General features: G+C 43.2%; 1 protein-coding gene across 1 annotated transcript in view; it reads left to right on the plus strand.

The window, feature by feature from the left end:
• Positions 1 to 16,262, plus strand: part of PRKRIP1 (PRKR interacting protein 1) — a 28,935-nt gene extending 12,673 nt beyond the window's left edge. The window contains exon 6 of the mRNA XM_012759090.3: positions 14,784 to 16,262. Coding sequence (XP_012614544.1) covers positions 14,784 to 14,881 — 98 coding nt within the window. The 3' untranslated portion in view covers positions 14,882 to 16,262. The remainder of the gene's footprint in view (positions 1 to 14,783) is intronic.
• The last annotated feature ends 2,058 nt before the right edge of the window (positions 16,263 to 18,320 follow it).

The raw sequence follows: 18,320 nt of genomic DNA on the forward strand, positions 1-18,320 counted from the left end.
GAGGACGTCTCGCTATGTTGCCCAGGCTGGTCTTGAACTCCTGGCCTCAAGTGATCCTCCCACCTCAGCCTCCCAAAGTGCTGGGATTACAGTTTTGAGCCACCATGCCCAGCAATCCCTTTAAATTTTAACCTACTTATAGCATTTGAAACTTGCTCCAGCTTATTTAACTGGAACCCTCTAATTGGTTTTTCAGTCCAAATACAGGACTTTACATATAGCTCTTTTGCATCTCATCTTGGTCTTATTGGTTCTATCAATTCAGGCTTCCAGAAACCTTTTGAATTCTGATTCTGGAGCCCAGCATGTTACCATATGTTTCCTGTGTTGTCATGGGAAGGTCTGATCAACATACTTCCTTTGTCGTTGGTAAAAATGTTAAGCCAGACTAGGCTGAGGACAAAGCCCTCTGGTAGCTCCTGGAGATCTCCATCTAAGCTGATGCTGACCCACCAAAGTGCTATGGGCAGAGTGGTTCTCCAGCTAATAGTCAGCCAAACTCATCATTTCCTTCATCACACCCACAAGGGTATCAGAGGAGATGGAAGAAGTTATTTGAGGCCGTCAAATAAGTACAGTAGACCTACATTCTAGGCTCCACTCTTACTCTAGCTCATTCAGTGACCTCAAGCTTCTGGCTTCTTCTGTTTGGATTTTCTTTTTTTTTTTTTACTTGCAAAATGATAAACTCTTTCTAGATCTAAAATTCTACATTTTGATGACTCTGTCACATGCCTTGCAGTCATTAAGATATGTCATATTTGGGGGTTTTTCTAACCAGTGAATCTAAGAACCTTTTCAGAACAAGAAACTGAGCTCATTTCGTTGTGAGTTTGTACTTAATGAGCCTGTATTGGCTCTTTGAAATCCCATATTAACTTTTTAGTAATGGATTCTAGAATTGAAGTGGACAGTGACAATGTATCTGGTGTTTGCCCCCCAATTTTTTTTTACTGTGGTATAATATACATAATTTACTACCTTAACCATTTTTTAAGTGTACAGTTCAGTGGCATTAAGTGCATCAATAATTGTGCTACCATCACCACCATCTCCAGAACTTTTTCATCTCCTAAATTTAAACTTTCTACCCATTAAACAACTCCTCATCCTCCCTCCCCATGGCCCTTGGCAACTACCATTCTATTTTGTCTCTGTGAATTGGATTACTCTAAGTACCTCATATAAGTGGACTCATATAGTATTTTTTGGCCGGGCGTGGTGGCTCACGCCTGTAATCCTAGCACTCTGGGAGGCCGAGGTGGGCGGATCATTTGAGCTCAGGAGTTCGAGTATTTGTCTTTTTGTGACAGGCTTATTTCACTTCTCACAGTGTCCTCAAGATTCACTCATGTATGTTAGATTTTTCTTCCTTTTAAGGCTTGAATAATATTCCATTATATGTATATACTACATTTTGTTTATCCATTCATTTATCTGTGGACACCGGCTTGTTTGTACCTTTTCATTGTTGTGAGTGATGCTGCAGAGAACATGGGTGCACAGATATCTGTTTGAGTCCTTTTGGGTATATACCCCAGTGTGGAACTGCTGCATCATATGGTGGTTCTGTTTTTAACTTTTGAAGTGCTACCGTGCTGTTTTCAGTGACCGAACTATTTTACATCCCCACCAACAGAGCACAAGAGTTCCCATTTCTTCACATCCTTACCAACACTTATTTTCTGTTTGTTTTTTTTTTAATTAACTATCCTAATAGGTGTGAAATGGTATCACATTATAGTTTTGCGTTGTGTTTCCCTAATGATTAGTGATATTAATAATGATTAGTGATAAGTACATGTTTTCATGTGCTTATCAGCCATTTGTTTGTCTTCTTTGGAGAAATGTCTATTCTAGTCTATAGCCCATTTTGAGTTGCTTGTTCTTTTGTTGTTGAGTCTTAGGAATTCCCTATATTTTCTGCATGTTAATCCCTTATCCGATGTATATTTGCAAATATTTTGTCCCATTCTGTGGGCTGCCTTTTTACTTTTTACTCTGTTGATCCACTGTCTTTTGATGCATAAAATTTGTTAATTTTCGTGAAGTCCAATTTTTCTGTTTTTTCTTTTGTTGCCTGCACCTTTGGTGTCGTATCCATGAAAGACCTGGAGTTTCTTTCTTTCTTTTTTAATTTCTTTTCAGTGCCTATTGAACTAAAGCTGAGGTTTTCTAAATCCCCTTTTCTAACTCCTTGTAGACATTAGATTCGTGTAGTCATGCAGTTTTCAGTTACTGTTCCTTAATTTGTCCAAGGCTATAAAGAATGTTTGTGATCCTATAGCCAGTTTTAGTACTTTCAGATAGACTTCATTCAGAGCCCCTGTTGAAAACAGCCCTGTGTCTTCCTCTGTCCTGAGCTTCATAGTCCTAACAAAAACGTAAAAGCCTGTGTTCATCTCCCATCACAGAATTGCACATGGCGGCACAGTTTTCAAACTGAGGGTGTGATTCTTTAATCTCTGGGTCATGAAATCAGTTTAGAGGTTGCAGCAATCTTTCTAAAACATGAATAATATAAAACTAGAAAATATCACTCTGAATAAGTATTGTTTGAGAAATTTTCTTTCAGTTTTTACGTAGGCTCTGGGCTGCAGTCAGTCAAATTTGGAAGTCATTGTTAAAGTACGTAGACCCTGCTCTTATACTTATTTGGAAAGTTAGCGCCTGAACATACTAAAAAATGAACCACTACATGGTTGTACATGCTGTGTACCAAATGAGCAGAATAGAATAGAGAGTGTTCTAGGGATAAAAATCTGTCATAAAAATGATTTGAAGGCTTTTTATTTCACCTTATCAATTTCCTTCCTATTTTTCATTTTGTGAAAGAGTAAATAAGATTTTCTAGTTGTCCAGCTGAAATGAGTGGAAATTAATGTGGTAATACTGAGTTGTGCCACAGGGTGGCTTCGGTGCGCTGTTGGGTTTTTGATGCACTTGGAGGTAGATCACGTAAGCTTTTTTTGGCTGTTATACAAAGTAGTAAGGACTGGCTGGGAGCTCTGTCCTGCTGTTGGAGAGGAAGTATCCCCAGTTCTTTTCTGTGCTGGCCAGGTAACTCAGGGAAGACACCCTGCAGTGTAGGACTCATGTCTACATGATACTCCTGGATGGCGCTGAGCTGATTGGGATTATTATAAAGCCTTAAAATCCCAAAGTGATGTATTCTCTAACACCAGTGTTACTTATCCTAACATAGGTCTGCCTACCAAAGAAATCCAGGGTGACTAAAGGTGATTTGTTACTATATATATCTAGGGCAGAGTTTCTCAGCTTCTCGTGTTTTAGGCTGAATAATTCTTTGTTGGGGGAGGTACATCCTGTTCATTGCAGGATTTTTTTTTTTTTTTTTTTTTTTTTTTTGAGACAGAGTCTCACTTTGTTGCCCAGGCTAGAGTGAGTGCCGCGGCGTTAGCCTAGCTCACAGCAACCTCAAACTCCTGGGCTCAAGCAATCCTCCTGCCTCAGCCTCCCAAGTAGCTGGGACTACAGGCATGCGCCACCATGCCCGGCTAATTTTTTCTATATATATATATTAGTTGGCCAATTAATTTCTTTCTATTTATAGTAGAGATGGGGTCTTGCTCTTGCTCAGGCTGGTTTCAAACTCCTGACCTCGAGCAATCCGCCTGCCTCGGCCTCCCAGAGTGCTAGGATTACAGGCGTGAGCCACAGCGCCCGGCCATGCAGGATTTTTTTTTTTTAAGACAGAGTCTCACTCTGTTGTCCTGGCTAGAGTGCCGTGGCATCAGCCTAACTCACAGCAACCTCAAACTCCTGGGCTTAAGCAATCCTACTGCCTCAGCCTCCCAAGAAGCTGGGACTACAGGCATGCGCCATCATGCCCGGCTAATTTTTTTCTATATATTTTTAGTTGGCCAATTCATTTCTTTCGGTTTTTAGTAGAGACGGGGGTCTCGCTCTTGCTCAGGCTGGTTTCAAACTCCTGACCTTGAGTGATCCTCCCACCTGGGCCTCCCAGAGTGCTAGAATTACAGGGGTGAGCCACTGCACCTGGCCCCTCATTGCAGGATGTTTAACAGCATCCTATCCTCTACCCACTAGATGCCTGTAGCACCCACCTCCATCCCAGTCATTCATTGGCAGTCAAAGATATCTCCAGACATTGCCAAATGTCCCCTAGTCAGGGAGGGGAACAGAATTGCCCCCAACTGAGAACTACTAATCTAGAGGCAGGTGTCTGATGTCTAGAGGGTACTTAATATGTGTTTTGGGTTAAACTGTTTATTTCAAAGCCAAAATTCTTAAATATACTATATTGGAAAACTACCCATATTCTTTGTGTCTTTTGAAAATAAAGATACTATATGATCATTTTAGAAATTTTTAGTAGCTTCAACTAGAAAAAAAGTTTTTAGAAGGTACAGCAAAAAACAGTAAAACATAAGAGTTATCTGTAATTCTTACTAAAAATAACTTTATCATTTTATTTCTTTGATTTTAATATTTTCATATGTAAACTTATTTATATTTTATAAATATTTAAACAAATATATTACTATAATACCACATTTACTATGTTTATTATATATAAATGTTTATAGTCATCCTAATTTTATCACATACTATGCATCACAAGTATTTTCCCATGTCCTTACAATTCCATAGTACAAGGATTTTTTTCTAGTTTATTCATTTTATCTGGGAGGGGAAAAAAAAGTTATTCAATGGTAGGCTGTCATGACCAGAAAAAAGTTAGTATTTGCTTCAGTTGCAGTCATTGGCATTTTGCCCAGTATGCCTGTAATCTGTGAAGAAAATCTCAGGTTCCTGGATTTGAAAATATTGTGTAAACAATAATATAAGAGTAGTGGAAGCAAATCATGGGAAAAGCTCAAATATCATCATCTGAATAGGTGACCTTTCTTTCTGTCCATTTTCTTTTAGTCTGTCCAGGTACATGTAGTTTGTACACAGTTATAAGCATAGTATAGGAAATTTTCCATTTTGTTTATTTTTAACACTGTAAGCATTTGCATTTCTTTTTTTCTTTTCTTTTCTTTTTTTTTTTTGAGACAGAGTCTCACTTTGTTGCCCAGGCTAGAGTGAGTGCCATGGAGTCAGCCTAGCTCACAGCAACCTCCAACTCCTGGGCTCAAGCAATCCTCCTGCCTCAGCCTCCCGAGTAGCTGGGACTAAAGGCATGCGCCACCATGCCCGGCTCATTTTTTTCTATATATATTAGTTGGCCAATTAATTTCTTTCTATTTATAGTAGAGATGGGGTCTCGCTCTTGCTCAGGCTGGTCTTGAACTCCTGACCTCGAGTGATCCACCCACCTCAGCCTCCCAGAGTGCTAGGATTACAGGCGTGAGCCACCGCGCCCAGCCTCTATTTCTTTATAATTTTTCAGTGACTTAATATCCAGCAGTTGGCATGCAGTGGTATACCTGACCCTTTTCCTTTTAATGAGACATTAGGTTGATTCCGGTTCTTGGCTTCTGTAGAAAGCACTTTGGTAAACAACCATGTACCTGCCTCCCTTCCCCTTTTCCAGGTGCGGGTTGGGAGGGTGGGGAGGCGGTGGAAGGAATAAATTAAATTTCCAACAGTAGGAATCACTGGATCACAGAGCATAACAAGAACTTTAGGCTCTGCAAATGTATTGTCAGTTACTTTCCAAAGGAATAGCACAAGTTTTTACTGCCATCAATGGTGTGCAACTGTGTATACTTTTACCATATTCTTGCCATCACTGGCTTTTAAAAATTATTATTCTTCCACGTGGATAAGAATGATGTATGTCAGAGGAAGTCATGGTCTTATTGGGAATTTAGTAGGGGGAAAAAAATCTTTAAAAATACAGATAGAGACCTTGCTGGACCATGGTGGCAGCCTCCACTGTCTCCCCCATGCCACCCACCTGTGTATAGCCTCCAAAGCTCTTCTGTAATATAAAACATACATTGTCATTCATTCTTCAGCTTATATAACAACAATAGCCAACATTTATTGGACGTTTGTTATGTAGCCCTAGATCTAAGTGCTTCGTATGCATTGGCTAACCTATTCCTCACAGCAGTCCTGTGAAGTAGTCATTGGTGCTGTTATCCCCATTTTACAAATGACAGACCTTGGGCACCAAGTGCGGGTGCCCACAGAGATGCAGAGGGTGTGGGTGGCAGGCTGGGATTTGATCCCTGGGACCTGCACTTACCCAAGAGGTGATCCTGTTTGAAGCCTAGTGGCAGCCTCCGGGGTTCCTGGCCTTTGCTGTCCCCTTCCTGCCTCCCCACTCCCTGCCACAGACCCTCTGCTCTCACTGTGCTTGGGCCTCTGTCCTTCAGCTTCACTGCATGTGCTCAAGCCATGCTGCTTTCTTAAACTTCATGCTACCTGACTTCTTACCTGCTTGGAAAACTTCAGTTCACCAGTCACTTCCTCTTGCAATGTTTTCTCTCTCGGTAAAACCTCTGCTAACCTCCCTTCCACCCTACCCCAACCTACAGATCTAGCCTTCCCCTCTACCTTGCCCCCATAGGGCTTTGCATGTACTTGGTTATATAACCTGCTAAGTCACATAAAGTGCTTATTTATTCAGCTATAATGTCAATTGCATCCTTTTTGTAAATAAACTTTTCATTTTAGATTGATTTTAGATTTACAAAAAATTGCAAAGATAGTACAGAGAGTTCTTGTATACCCAGTTTCCCCTGTTGTTTAACATCTTAAGTTAATATGGTATGTTTGTCACAATTAGTGTACCAATATTGATACATTTATTTGCAAAATTCCATACCTTATTCCAGTTTCCTTAGTTTTTACCTAATGACCTTTTCCTGTTCCAGAATCTAATCTGGGACACCACATTATGTTTAGTCACCTTGGATCCTTAGGCTCCTATTGGCAGTGACAGCTTCTCAGACTTTACATGGGTCAGGTATTCTGTAAAATGTCCCTCATGGGGATTTCTGTTTTCTTCATGACTGGGCTGGGGCTATTTGTTTTGGAGAGGAAGACCACAGAGAATAAGTGCCATTCTTAGTCACAGATCAAAGCTGTATACTGTCAAGATGGCTTATTATGATTGATGTTGATCTCGATCACCTGGCTAAAGTAGCGTTTGTCAGGTTTCTCCACTATGAATTTACCCTTTCCCCATGTCCCATACTTTGTGGAATGAGGTCACTGTGCAGCCCACCCTTAAGAGGCAGGTTAGCTGTGCTCCTCCTCCATGACGGCAGACTGTCTACATACATTATTCAAAATTCTGCACAGGAGACTTACTTCTTTTCTGCATTTATTTATTTAATCATTTCTTTATATCAGTATGGACTCATGGATGTTTATTTTATGCTTTAGGTTATCAGTACTACACTGTTTATCTTGTTGCTGAAATTATGCCAACTTTTTCCATTGAGAGCTCTTTCAGTTGGCTCCTGTGTCCCTTTGACAAAGTCCCATCATTGCTTTTTTTGGCTTTTTGTTTTTTTCTTTTTTAGCACTTCCTTACTGTCTGCTACTACAAGACATTCCAGACTCGTCTTGTGTATTTCCTGCCCTAGGACTAAAATCAGTTACTTGTCTAAGAAGCCCTGGCTCCTTTTACTGGAAGAATGGTATTAGAAACCAAGACCTTGGGACTAGGTGTCCTCTTTGCTACTGGCATGTTATTTTTAGGCTCTCATGACTGATAGAGCAAGGAAATACATGTGTGTGTACTGACCAGTGTCGTACTTGCATATCTATAAATACTAACATGTGTAACCATCCATATCCATATTGAGCTAACCATGAGTTCATACTGATGTCTCCAACTCTGACCATTACCACATGGATCATTCTAGCCTCTCCCCTAGTTTGTCTGTAACCTCCTCCTCCAACAGTGAATAACTTTGCTACCACCATCCACTATCCATTTACTTTAATGATTCAGTTCCAGTGTGCATGGATAGTGGTTGCAGAACTGTTTGCTGTTACCCAGTGGGAAACTACTTCATTAACTAGAGTACAACCTGCGTCCAGTTCCTTTTGCATTCAGCCTTATAGACTCCACTCATTTCCAAAATTACTTAGATCAGCACGTTTCCCTGCACCCCCTTCACAGAGGCCATTTCATACATTAGTAATATAGTTGGATTCATGTGTCACCTTTTGCATTCTACCCTGGGATTCCTGACCTCCTAAATGACTTTTTTAAATTTGCATAATTAAGTTTGAATTCTTTGTGCAATAAAGTTCTATGGGTTTTGTCAAAAAATGCGTAGTATCATGTATCCACCATTACAATATCATACCGAATAGTTTCACTGCCCTAAAAAAAATCCCCTGTGCTTCACCTATTCAACCTTCTCCCACCCCCAACCCCTAGCAATCCCTCATCTGTTTTGTATTTATTTTTGAGACAGAGTCTCACTCTGTCACCCGGGCTAGAGTGCCATGGCGTCAGCCTAGCTCACAGCAACCTCCAGCTCCTGAGCTCAAGCGATCCTCCTGCCTCAGCCTCCCAAGTAGCTGGGACTAAAGGCATGCGCCACCATGCCCGGCTAATTTTTTCTATATATAGAAATTTTTTTATTTCTAATTTCTAATTTTTTTATTTCTAACTTTAATTTTCTAATTTTTTCTATATATTTTTAGTTGTCCAATTAATTTCTTTCTATTTTTAATAGAGACAGGGTCTCACTCTTGCTCAGGCTGGTCTGGAACTCCTGACCTCAAGCTGTCCTCCCGCCTTGGCCTCCCAGAGTGTTAGGATTACAGGCGTGAGCCACTGCGCCCAGCCTCCCTCATCTGTTTACCATCTCTGTACTTTTGCCTTTTCTACAATGTCATATAGGTAGAATTGTATAGTATATAGCCTTTGCAGATTGCCTTCTTTCACTTAGTAGAATGCTTTCCGATTCATCCGTGTCTGTGTGTGGCTAAATACCTCATTCCTTTCTATTACTAAATATTCCATTGTATGGATATACCACAGGTTGTTTATTCATTCACCTGTTAAAGGACATGTTGGTTACATCCAGGTTTTGGTGGTTATGAATAAAGCTGCAGCAAACATTTGTGTACTAGTCTTTTGGGGGTTTAGGGGGGGTTTTTTGAGACAGAGTCTCTGTTGCCTGGGCTAGAGTGCCATGGCGTCAGCCTAGCTCACAGCAACCTCAAATTCCTGGGCTCCAGCAATCCTTCTGCCTCAGCCTCCCGAGTAGCTGGGACTACAGGCATGCGCCACCATACCCAGCTATTTTTTTCTATATATATTTAGTTGGCCAATTAATTTCTTTCTATTTTTAGTAGAGACGGGGGTCTTGCTCTTGCCTAGGCTGGTTTCGAACTCCTGACCTTGAGCAATCCTCCCACCTCAGCCTCCCACAGTGCTAGGATTATAGGCGTGAGCCACTGCACCCAGCCAGAGTGCTAGTTTTTGTGTGCACATAAGTTTCAAATCAATCAAGTAAATACCTAGGAGTGTGATTGCTGGATTGTACAATAAGATTAATCTTGTTTAGCTTTGTAAGATACTGCCAAACTGTCTTCCTAAGTGGCCATAACATTTTGCACTCTGACCAGCAATGAAAATTCCTGTTATTTGACATCCTCACCAGCAATTTGTATTTTCTGTTTCTTTGAACGTTAGCTACTCTAATATATGTGTTATATCTCACTGTTGTTTTAATTTGGGACAGTATCTTTTCAATTCTTGTATCACCAACAGTAAGCATAGTAGCTGGCAAGAAGTAAGCACTTTATTATTTATTACTATTTATTTATTATGTTCAAAGAATGAATTGGGTGAATTAATTTCATTGAATTACTAAATGACTTGAATGTGCACCAGGTTTCTAGGTTTCTCCTCTTTGAGAGTGGTGCCTCTAGACCCTGACAGCATGTTTCCCACACACACATGAATCCCCTTGTTTATTGTCAGTGAGGTACAGGTTGAGCATCCCTAACCCAAAAGTCTGAATCTAGAATGCTCCAAAATTCAAAACTTTTTTAGCACTGACATGACACCACAAATGGAAAATTCCCCACCTGATCTCATGTGATGGGTCACAGTCAAAATGCAGACACAAAACACACAGTTTATTCAGTGTCCCCAAGGGAAAAAAGACCCTCCCGGCCCCCTTCAGCTGCGATATGACTTTTCTGCACATATGCAGATTGCCCCATGCAAGCACGCCCACACATGGTAATAAAATGACACATGCCCAGGCCAGATGTGCCAGCATGGTTCCCCATGATGCCCCACATGGACCCAAGACCTATGGGCATTACTCATTGTGGGTTTTGCTGTTGCTTATTCTCTGCTCTGTGGTGTGAAGATATTGTTGAAAATATCCAAAAGGCCTGTGGATACCACTCTGGGCTAACAGTGATAAGAAAAAGAAGCAGCATTTATTTATAGCACAGAAAGTTAAGTATTTGGAGAAACTGGACAGCAGTGTTAGTGCGAAACATCTTATAGAGGAATATTGTGTTGGAATGACCACAAATACGACCTGAAGAAACAGAAGGATAAACTATTGAAGTTCTGTACTGAAAGTCACAAGTTAATGAAAAATAACCAGGCACAGTGGTGAGTACCTGGAGTCCCAGCTACTCTGGAGGCTGAAATGGGAGGACCTCTTGAGCCCAGGAGTTTGAATCCAACCTGGGCAACTTAGCAAGACCCCCATCTCTAAAAGTAAATTAAAAATAAAAAAGAAGCTAATGAAAAATAAAAAACACTGCATAAAGCTAAAAATGAAAATCTTGATTGTGTATTGAAAGTATGAATTTATCGGTGTCACAGTGAACACATATCACTTAACGGTATGCTGATCATAAAAGAAGCAAAGATCTATCACAAACTGAAAATTGAAGGGAACTGTGAATATTCAACAGGCTGGTTGCAGAAATTTAAGAAAAGACATGGCATTAAATTTTTAAAGATATGTGGTTATACAGCATATTGCTGATCACAAAGCAGCAGAGAAATTCATTGATGAGTTTGCCAAGGTTATTGCTGATGAAAATCTGACACCAGAACAAGTCTGTAATGCTGATGAGACATTTGGCATTATTGTCCCAGAAAGACACTGACTGTAGCTGAGACAGCCCCTACAAGAATGAAGGATGCCAAGGACAGAATAACTTCTGGGGTGTGCTAATGCAGCAAGCACATGAAAGGGTAAACCTGCTGTGACAGGCAAAAGCTTGCATCCTCGTTGTTTTCAAGGAGTGGATTTCTTACCAGTCCATTATTATACTAGCAAAAGGCGTGGATCACCAGGGACATACTTTCTGATTGGTTTCACATTTTGTACCAGTGACTCAAGCTCACTACAGGGAAGCTAGGCTGGATGACGACTACAAATTTTGTTATTCCTTGACAACTGTCCTGTTCATACTCCATCTGAAATTCTCATCAGAAATAATGTTTATCCCATGTACTTCCCCCAAATGTGATTTCATTAATTCAGCCAAGTGGCCAGGGTATCCTTAGATCAATGAAGATCAAATATAAAACCACTTTCTTGAACATAATGGTAGCAGCAGCAAATAAGGCGTGGGTGTGGGAGGTTTTCAAAAGGAGCTTACCAAGGATGCTGTACGTGCTGTTGCCAACACTTGGAACACAGTGACTGAAGACTGAATTATCCATGCCTGGCACAGCGCTGGCCTGCAACTGTGTTCAGTGATGATGTTGAACAGGGTGGTGACTTTGAAGGATTCCATATGTCAAGTGAGAAAAAATGATGTCTGACCTCCTTACATAATACAGAACATATACCTTTAGAGTCCATCAGCAATTGGAAGAAATGAATATTGAAGTTTTTAACATCAAAAATGAGGTTGTAGTTGTTCATTTACTGATCAATAGTGAAACAGCTGAAATGGTTCTGAATCAAAGTGATCATGATCATAATGACAATAATGATGTTAAGGCTGCAGAGGAAGTACCTATAGATGACATGGTGACAATGTGTGATGGGCTTAGAAGGACAAGAGCAGCATGCATTCATGCCACACAAGAAGTCATGTCAGTTGGTAACATCAAAGAGAGACTTGGAAGAAAAAAACCTTTGTTAGAGGCAGATGACTCTGGAGGAAACCTTTTAAAAAGCCATCCGCAGAATGCCTCCTTATCCCTAGATGGACACTTCCTGGTCCCCCAACTACTAATGTTTCTTCTCAACTAAAAAAATAAAATATAGTATGCAGTGACCTTTTAATCAAAACATGGTGTCCTGGGTGGAGACTGAAAGCCTGTTGTCGTCTGTTTAACAGGCGAGACAAGGACTCTGGTGATGCTGCCAGGCCGCTTAGTTACTCTGAACACACGGAGTCAGGAGCGGTGGTGACTCCAGACACCCACAGATCATCCACATGGGTGGCCGAGATAGGCATCTTTAAAAATACTGTGTAAAATTACCCTTAGGCTATGTGTATAAGGTATATATGAAACATAAATGAATTTTGTGTTTAGACTTAGGTCTCATCCCTAAGATATCTCATTATATACGTGCGAATATTCCAAAATCTGAAAAAAATGCAAAATCCAGAACACTCTGGTACCAAGCATTTCAGATAAGGCATACTCAACCTGTACTACATTTTCAGAGGCTTTTCACCCATAAGGAATGCTTTGAGCCCTCCTCTGTTACACCCCATACCACAAACATCCTAGTTAATCAGTGTGTTACTGATTCATTAAGATCAGAGTTAAAGATCAGATCCTGTGCTCTTGTCCTGCTGCCTTCAGAACTGTGTGAGTGTGTGGTGGTTCTCAAGCTTCAAATGGGCAGAATATGATTTGGGAATAAAGTGGACATATTCACCAGTTTCCACCTTGGAGCCCAAGTTCTAGGGCAGAGCTCCCCAGCTAGTGCATGGGAAGTGGGCTACAGGAGACAGCATATCTGACCTGCCTCCCCACCCCCAGCCTTCAATGTGGAGAGAGTGCCCAAGGCCTTGGACCATTTGCCTCAGGCAGTGAGCATCCTGTCCAGATGCCCCACGTGCCATAGAAACATTGTTCTTTCCCATGCATGTCACTAGGTGCCACAGTTTGGTGAGCCTGGTCCTGCCAGTCCAGGGAGCTCAGAGGGGCTTTTGATCCTTCTCTGGTCGTCTATTCAGTCTCTCCATAGCATGCACTTTGTGCACGCTCCTGGCTCCACCTTCTCCTTTTTTTTTTTTTTTGAAACAGAGTCTTACTCTGTTGCTCAGGCTAGAGTGCCTTGGCATCAGCCTAGCTCACAGCAACCTCAAACTCCTGGGCTTAAGCAATCCTTCTGCCTCAGCCTCCCAAGTAGTTGGGACTACAGGCATGTGCCACCATGCCCGGCTAATTTTTCCTATATATTTTTAGTTGTCCAACTAATTTCTTTCTATTTTTAGTAGAGACGGGGTCTCACTCTTGTTCAGGCTGGTCTTGAATTCCCGACCTCGAGCAATCCTCCTGCCTCGGCCTCCCAGAGTACTAGGATTACAGACGTAAGCCAAGGTGCCTGGCCCTCCACCTTCTCCTTTTGCCTCAGTTTCCTTATGCAGTTCCTGCAGGTGATGTAGGCAGAGGTCTAAAAAGTCAGACAGTCTGGGTTTGAATCCTGGGTCTTTGTCTCACTGCATCTTAAGCAGCAAACTATTTAACTTGTCTTGGCTTTATTTTCTTCATCTGTAAAATGGATCTATTAATATGATAGTGGTACTTACCTCATAGGCTATTGTTAGAAATAAACAAGATACTATATGTAGACTTAGCACAGCGCCCAGCACATAGTAGGTGTTCAACAAATATTAGCTATTAAAATATCCTCACCATTTGAACTTTAGAAACTACTCATTCTGTTTGACATGAGGTTGAGAGGGAGACCCCAAATTAGGTTGTATATTACAGATGATTTCTACCCATTGCCATGAGTGTCCTTTGTACTCTCCCATCCTAGGGTATGAAAGTAAATGCTAGGCTGAGGCCTCCCACCTTGAAACTCTTTGACCCTGTAGCAGCACAGCACTAGTAAAGCTCTGGGTGTGTTGGGTGGGAGAGGGTGGGGTGGCTGAAGTGAGTTTTGCACATTTGCAGGGAAGAGCCACTGGTTGTCCCAGGTGTGCCCACCTGGTTGTGAGTTGGTGAGGCCACTGTGCCTGCAGGTGGCTGCTTGGAGCCCCTGAGCTGGGCCACCTGCTGCTTTGTAGTTCTGACTTTGTCTCTTTCCAACTCTTGCCCATTCCCCTGTTCCCATAAAGAGGGAGGAGGAGGAGTTGGGGACAAGTTGTCTTTGTACTCTGCTTTTGGCCGGCTCAGCTGCACTCAAGAGCTGCACGTGGGGTGGTGAGGGTGGAGGGTGGTTCTGGGACTTTGGGGAAGAGCCAGGAAGTTGGTATATTTGCTGTGGGCAGAGCCCTCTACTACACAGTTTTTGAAAGTCCTTTTGCCTACTGCAGTGAAAACATGAGACTTCAGGAGTGCTGTCAGCCAAGCATTACATGCAGAAGAGCTTGGAGGTGAAGTCACCTGCCATCGGGGTGGACATTGTAGGTGGTAGGGGCCATATAAAATGCAGCAGGGCCTGATTTATGGGGTGTCCTTTGTGTGTGCTGCTGAACATTTTGGTAAGGATGGGGTGCACCTGTGAGCAGTGGCAGATCAATTCTGTGACCCACCCTGACTTCCTGAGGAATGGCTTTGGGGCCTGGTGGGCATGAGGCTGCCCCTGTCCAGGAACAAGTAGTTCCTAATTTTCCGTCAGCACCCCTCCTTCTTTAAAGTGCCCTTGACTCTCCAAGCAAATGTATACGTCTGTGATCTGAATGTTGTGTGGTTACAGGATCCAGCCAGCCCCAGGAGCAGCGGTCTAGTAGCTCTGAAGAGGCATCTGGAACAGAGGAGGAGGAAGACGAGCCCAGCTTCATCATGGGGCGATGACCAAGTCTGCCCCTGCAGCTGTCCAGCACGTGGCTCACGCTGTGTACAGAGGGCAAGGAGGGCGTGTTTGGCTCAGCTTCCCTCCCATGGCCCCCCTGGATAGAGAGCAAACGGGACCCTTCTGACCCACTCCAAGTCCTGCCTGTGAGCGGGACTTGGAGCCTGTGGTGGACGCATGGCCTCCTGGACACTCGAGGGCGCCACCTGCCAGAGTTCCTCCACGTGCCTGCTGAAAGGGGATAGTGCCTGACCTGCTGCTGCTGGCGCCTGTTCTTGCATATTTCAGCGGTGATGAGTTTGGGGCTGGTTTCTCTGAAGCAAACATTTACTTAGTAAAGAACAGAAAACCTTCAGGTTTTGTTCAGACATGTGAAACACGAGTTACAAATGCTGCAGGGAAGGCTGTGGAATGGCACGGTCGCAATGGGGGCCTCAAGAGTCAACAGGCCCTGTTACCTGGACCTGTTCCCTGATGTGGTGAAGGAAATGGCCTTGGCTTGAGGACTGCACCATGTTGCTGGGCCCCTGACCCCTGTTCCTTTCAGCAGGGAGCTCAGGCCGTGTCTGTTCCCGCCAGCAGCTGCCAGTGCACAGTGTGTTGGGAAGCGCTACGTGGTTGCACGGGGGTGTGGGCCAGGGACTTTCACCAGGCTGGGCCACAAGAAGGGAACCTGTGTGTGAAAAGAGCTGCGGGGGAAACAGTCGGTGACTAGGAAAACAAGCAGGAGGAGAATCGGCCGGCTGAGCCAGAGTGGAGGGCACAGGGACTTCTAGCCCAGCTGGGGGGGACTGTCGGCCAAAAGCTACATTTTCATGCCAAGGTCAAAGGGGGTCTTAACAGTAAAGGGGCCAAGAGAGACTTGACTTAGCCAGGTGGCAGAACCCTCATGACTGAAGCCCTTGGGGCTTTCCACTGGGTCACCAGAGCTGGGGATGTGGGTGGAGAGCTTGGGCTGTGTGTCCTAAAGTGAATGCAGCCCCAAACCAACTTCCACAGGCCACGGAGGAGCTGGTCAGCCTTTGACCTTTGACCTCAGGTGCTTTCAGGCCAACGCGGGCAACAAAGACAGTTTCTATTTAGAGTCTTTACTCCATTTTTGGATAATTTATCTCAACTCCAAGGTCCTAAATATTAATATATTTTGTGCCTTTTATATACTTTGATGAAATTAAGGAAATCGTGGTTTTGAGTAAAGGGAAACCAAGCAACATTTTACTTTTACTTCCCTAGTATAGATTCCCCTGGCCCCACTCTGAGTGACATCTGTGGTAACTTCTGTCCCTTCAGACGTTCAAGTCACAGGAATTTTTTTCCCCAGGAAGCTGAAATGGAGAGTCACCCCTAATAAATTAGCACACACCCTGACCATGAATTTTGAAACCTGTGTTTCTCTTTTGTCAGGGACTGGCTGGTTAGTTTTGTGTTTTGTTCTTAGTTTCCCTGTCTTTGGACTGTTGGTTTCTGTACCTCCCCCATGTGTCACAACTCTTACTTTGAGTCTGCACTGGAGCTTGTGGGCATTCTCTCGTACACCTAGGATGTTGAGGGTGCCAGAGCTTGCAGCCCAGAGACTTGGGTTTGAGTCCTGACGCTGTGTCTGCCAAGTCAGGACACTGTGGACGGGTCCCTCCTGGCTCTGCCAGTTCACTTGGCAGATGTGTGTCGGCTGGGTGGGCAAATGACTAAAAGATCAGCAGGATACCAGGACAGAGGCTGATGTTTTATACCCTTACTAGATTTCAGAAGATGATATTTAGGCAGGACATGTCCTGTAGCAGTTTCAGACTTCTGGGTTTGTTTTTGTTTTTGTTTTTTGAGACAGGGTCTCACTCTGTTGCCCAGGCTAGAGTGCAGTGGTGTAACCCACAGCTCACAGCAACCTCAAACTCCTGAGCCCAAGCAATCCTCCTGCCTCAGCCTCCCGAGTAGCTGAGACTACAGGTGTGACACCATGCCTGGCTAATTTTTCTATTTTTAGTAGAGATGGGGTCTCACTTAGTTTGGACTTGGAACTCCTGGCCTCATGCAATCCTCACACCTCAGCCTCCCAAAGTGCTAGGATTACAGGCTTGAGGCACCGCACCTGGCCATTTTTGTTGTTGTTGTTTTGATACAGGGTCTCTCTTTGTCACCCAGGCTAAAGTGTAGTGGCCTCATCATAGCTCACTGTAGCCTCAAACTCCTGGGGCTCCAGCAATCCTTCCACCTCAGCCTCCTGAGTAGCTGGGACTATAGGCACATGCTACCATGCCCAGCCAATTTTCCTACTTTTTGTAGAGATGGGGTCTTGCTTTTGCCCAGGCTGGTTTTGAACTCCTGGCCTCAAGTGATCTTCCTGCCTCAGCCTCCCAGAGTGTTAGGATTACAGGCATGAGCCACCATGTTGGCCGGTTTCTCACCATTTTTAAGGGGTCATCAGTACCTTAGGTTGAATTACTTTTAGTCTTTGTTCAAGATGTTATTTGTTTGGGAAAAGAGGAACAAACAGCTATCACCAAGAAGGGAGTGGCTGATACTGAGAGCCCCTGTCCCCCAACAAAAGCCATGATTATGGGAAAATGGTGAAGTAATGCCCTTGTTGATGGCTCGAGGATAGGGAAAGTCTGGAACTGAACACAACGTTGTATATAATATGACTTGGTTGTTCCAGAAACCTCATGTATGATAAGGCTGATTTACCGGACAAGGTAGCCTTCTTTCATTCATTCATTTAACAAACATGCATTGAGCTTTTACGTGGGATAGCATGTGTCAGGCCTCATTATTTCTATTAGAATACTCTTTGTCCTTCAATTAGATTACCCCTAGGATTGGCCAGCAAGTAAGTAGTGGAGCTGGGCATCTTGCATACCTATGTGCAGCCCAGGCTTGGCAGGGAGGGGTGCCCAGGTGCTGCTTTTTTGGTGCCAGGGCTGGGGGATGCAGATGCCTCCTTTAATGAGCTCTCTGGTGCATCGGTAGTTGTGTGTGTGCATAATAATAGAATATCATAAAATAGTTTTAAGTATAGTTGATCCTCATTATTCATAGATTCCATATTTGTAAATTTGCCTGCTCACTAAAATGTATTTGTAACCCCAAAATCAATACTCACGGTTCTTTCATACTCATTTGCAGACATGAGGAGAGTATCAAAAAATTCAAGTGACACATATATATGTTCCCAGCTGAGGTTGAAGGAGGTGATACTCTGCTTTCTTGTTTCAGCTCATACTCTAAAGTCCTTTTCATGCCCTATTTAGTGTCCAGTTTGTGGCCTTTGTTTTGCTTTTTCTTCGTGATTTTGCTGTTTAAAGTGGGCCCCAAACGTAGCGCTGAAGTGCTGTGTAGTGTCCCTAAGAGCAAGCAGCCTATGACGTGCCTTATGGGGAAAGTATATATGTTAGATAAGCTCTGTTCAGGCTTGAGTTACGTGCTGTTGGCCCTGAGTCCAGTGTT

Source organism: Microcebus murinus, chromosome 19 (genome assembly GCF_040939455.1).
Source record: "Microcebus murinus isolate Inina chromosome 19, M.murinus_Inina_mat1.0, whole genome shotgun sequence".
In the NCBI taxonomy this organism is placed as follows: domain Eukaryota; kingdom Metazoa; phylum Chordata; class Mammalia; order Primates; family Cheirogaleidae; genus Microcebus; species Microcebus murinus.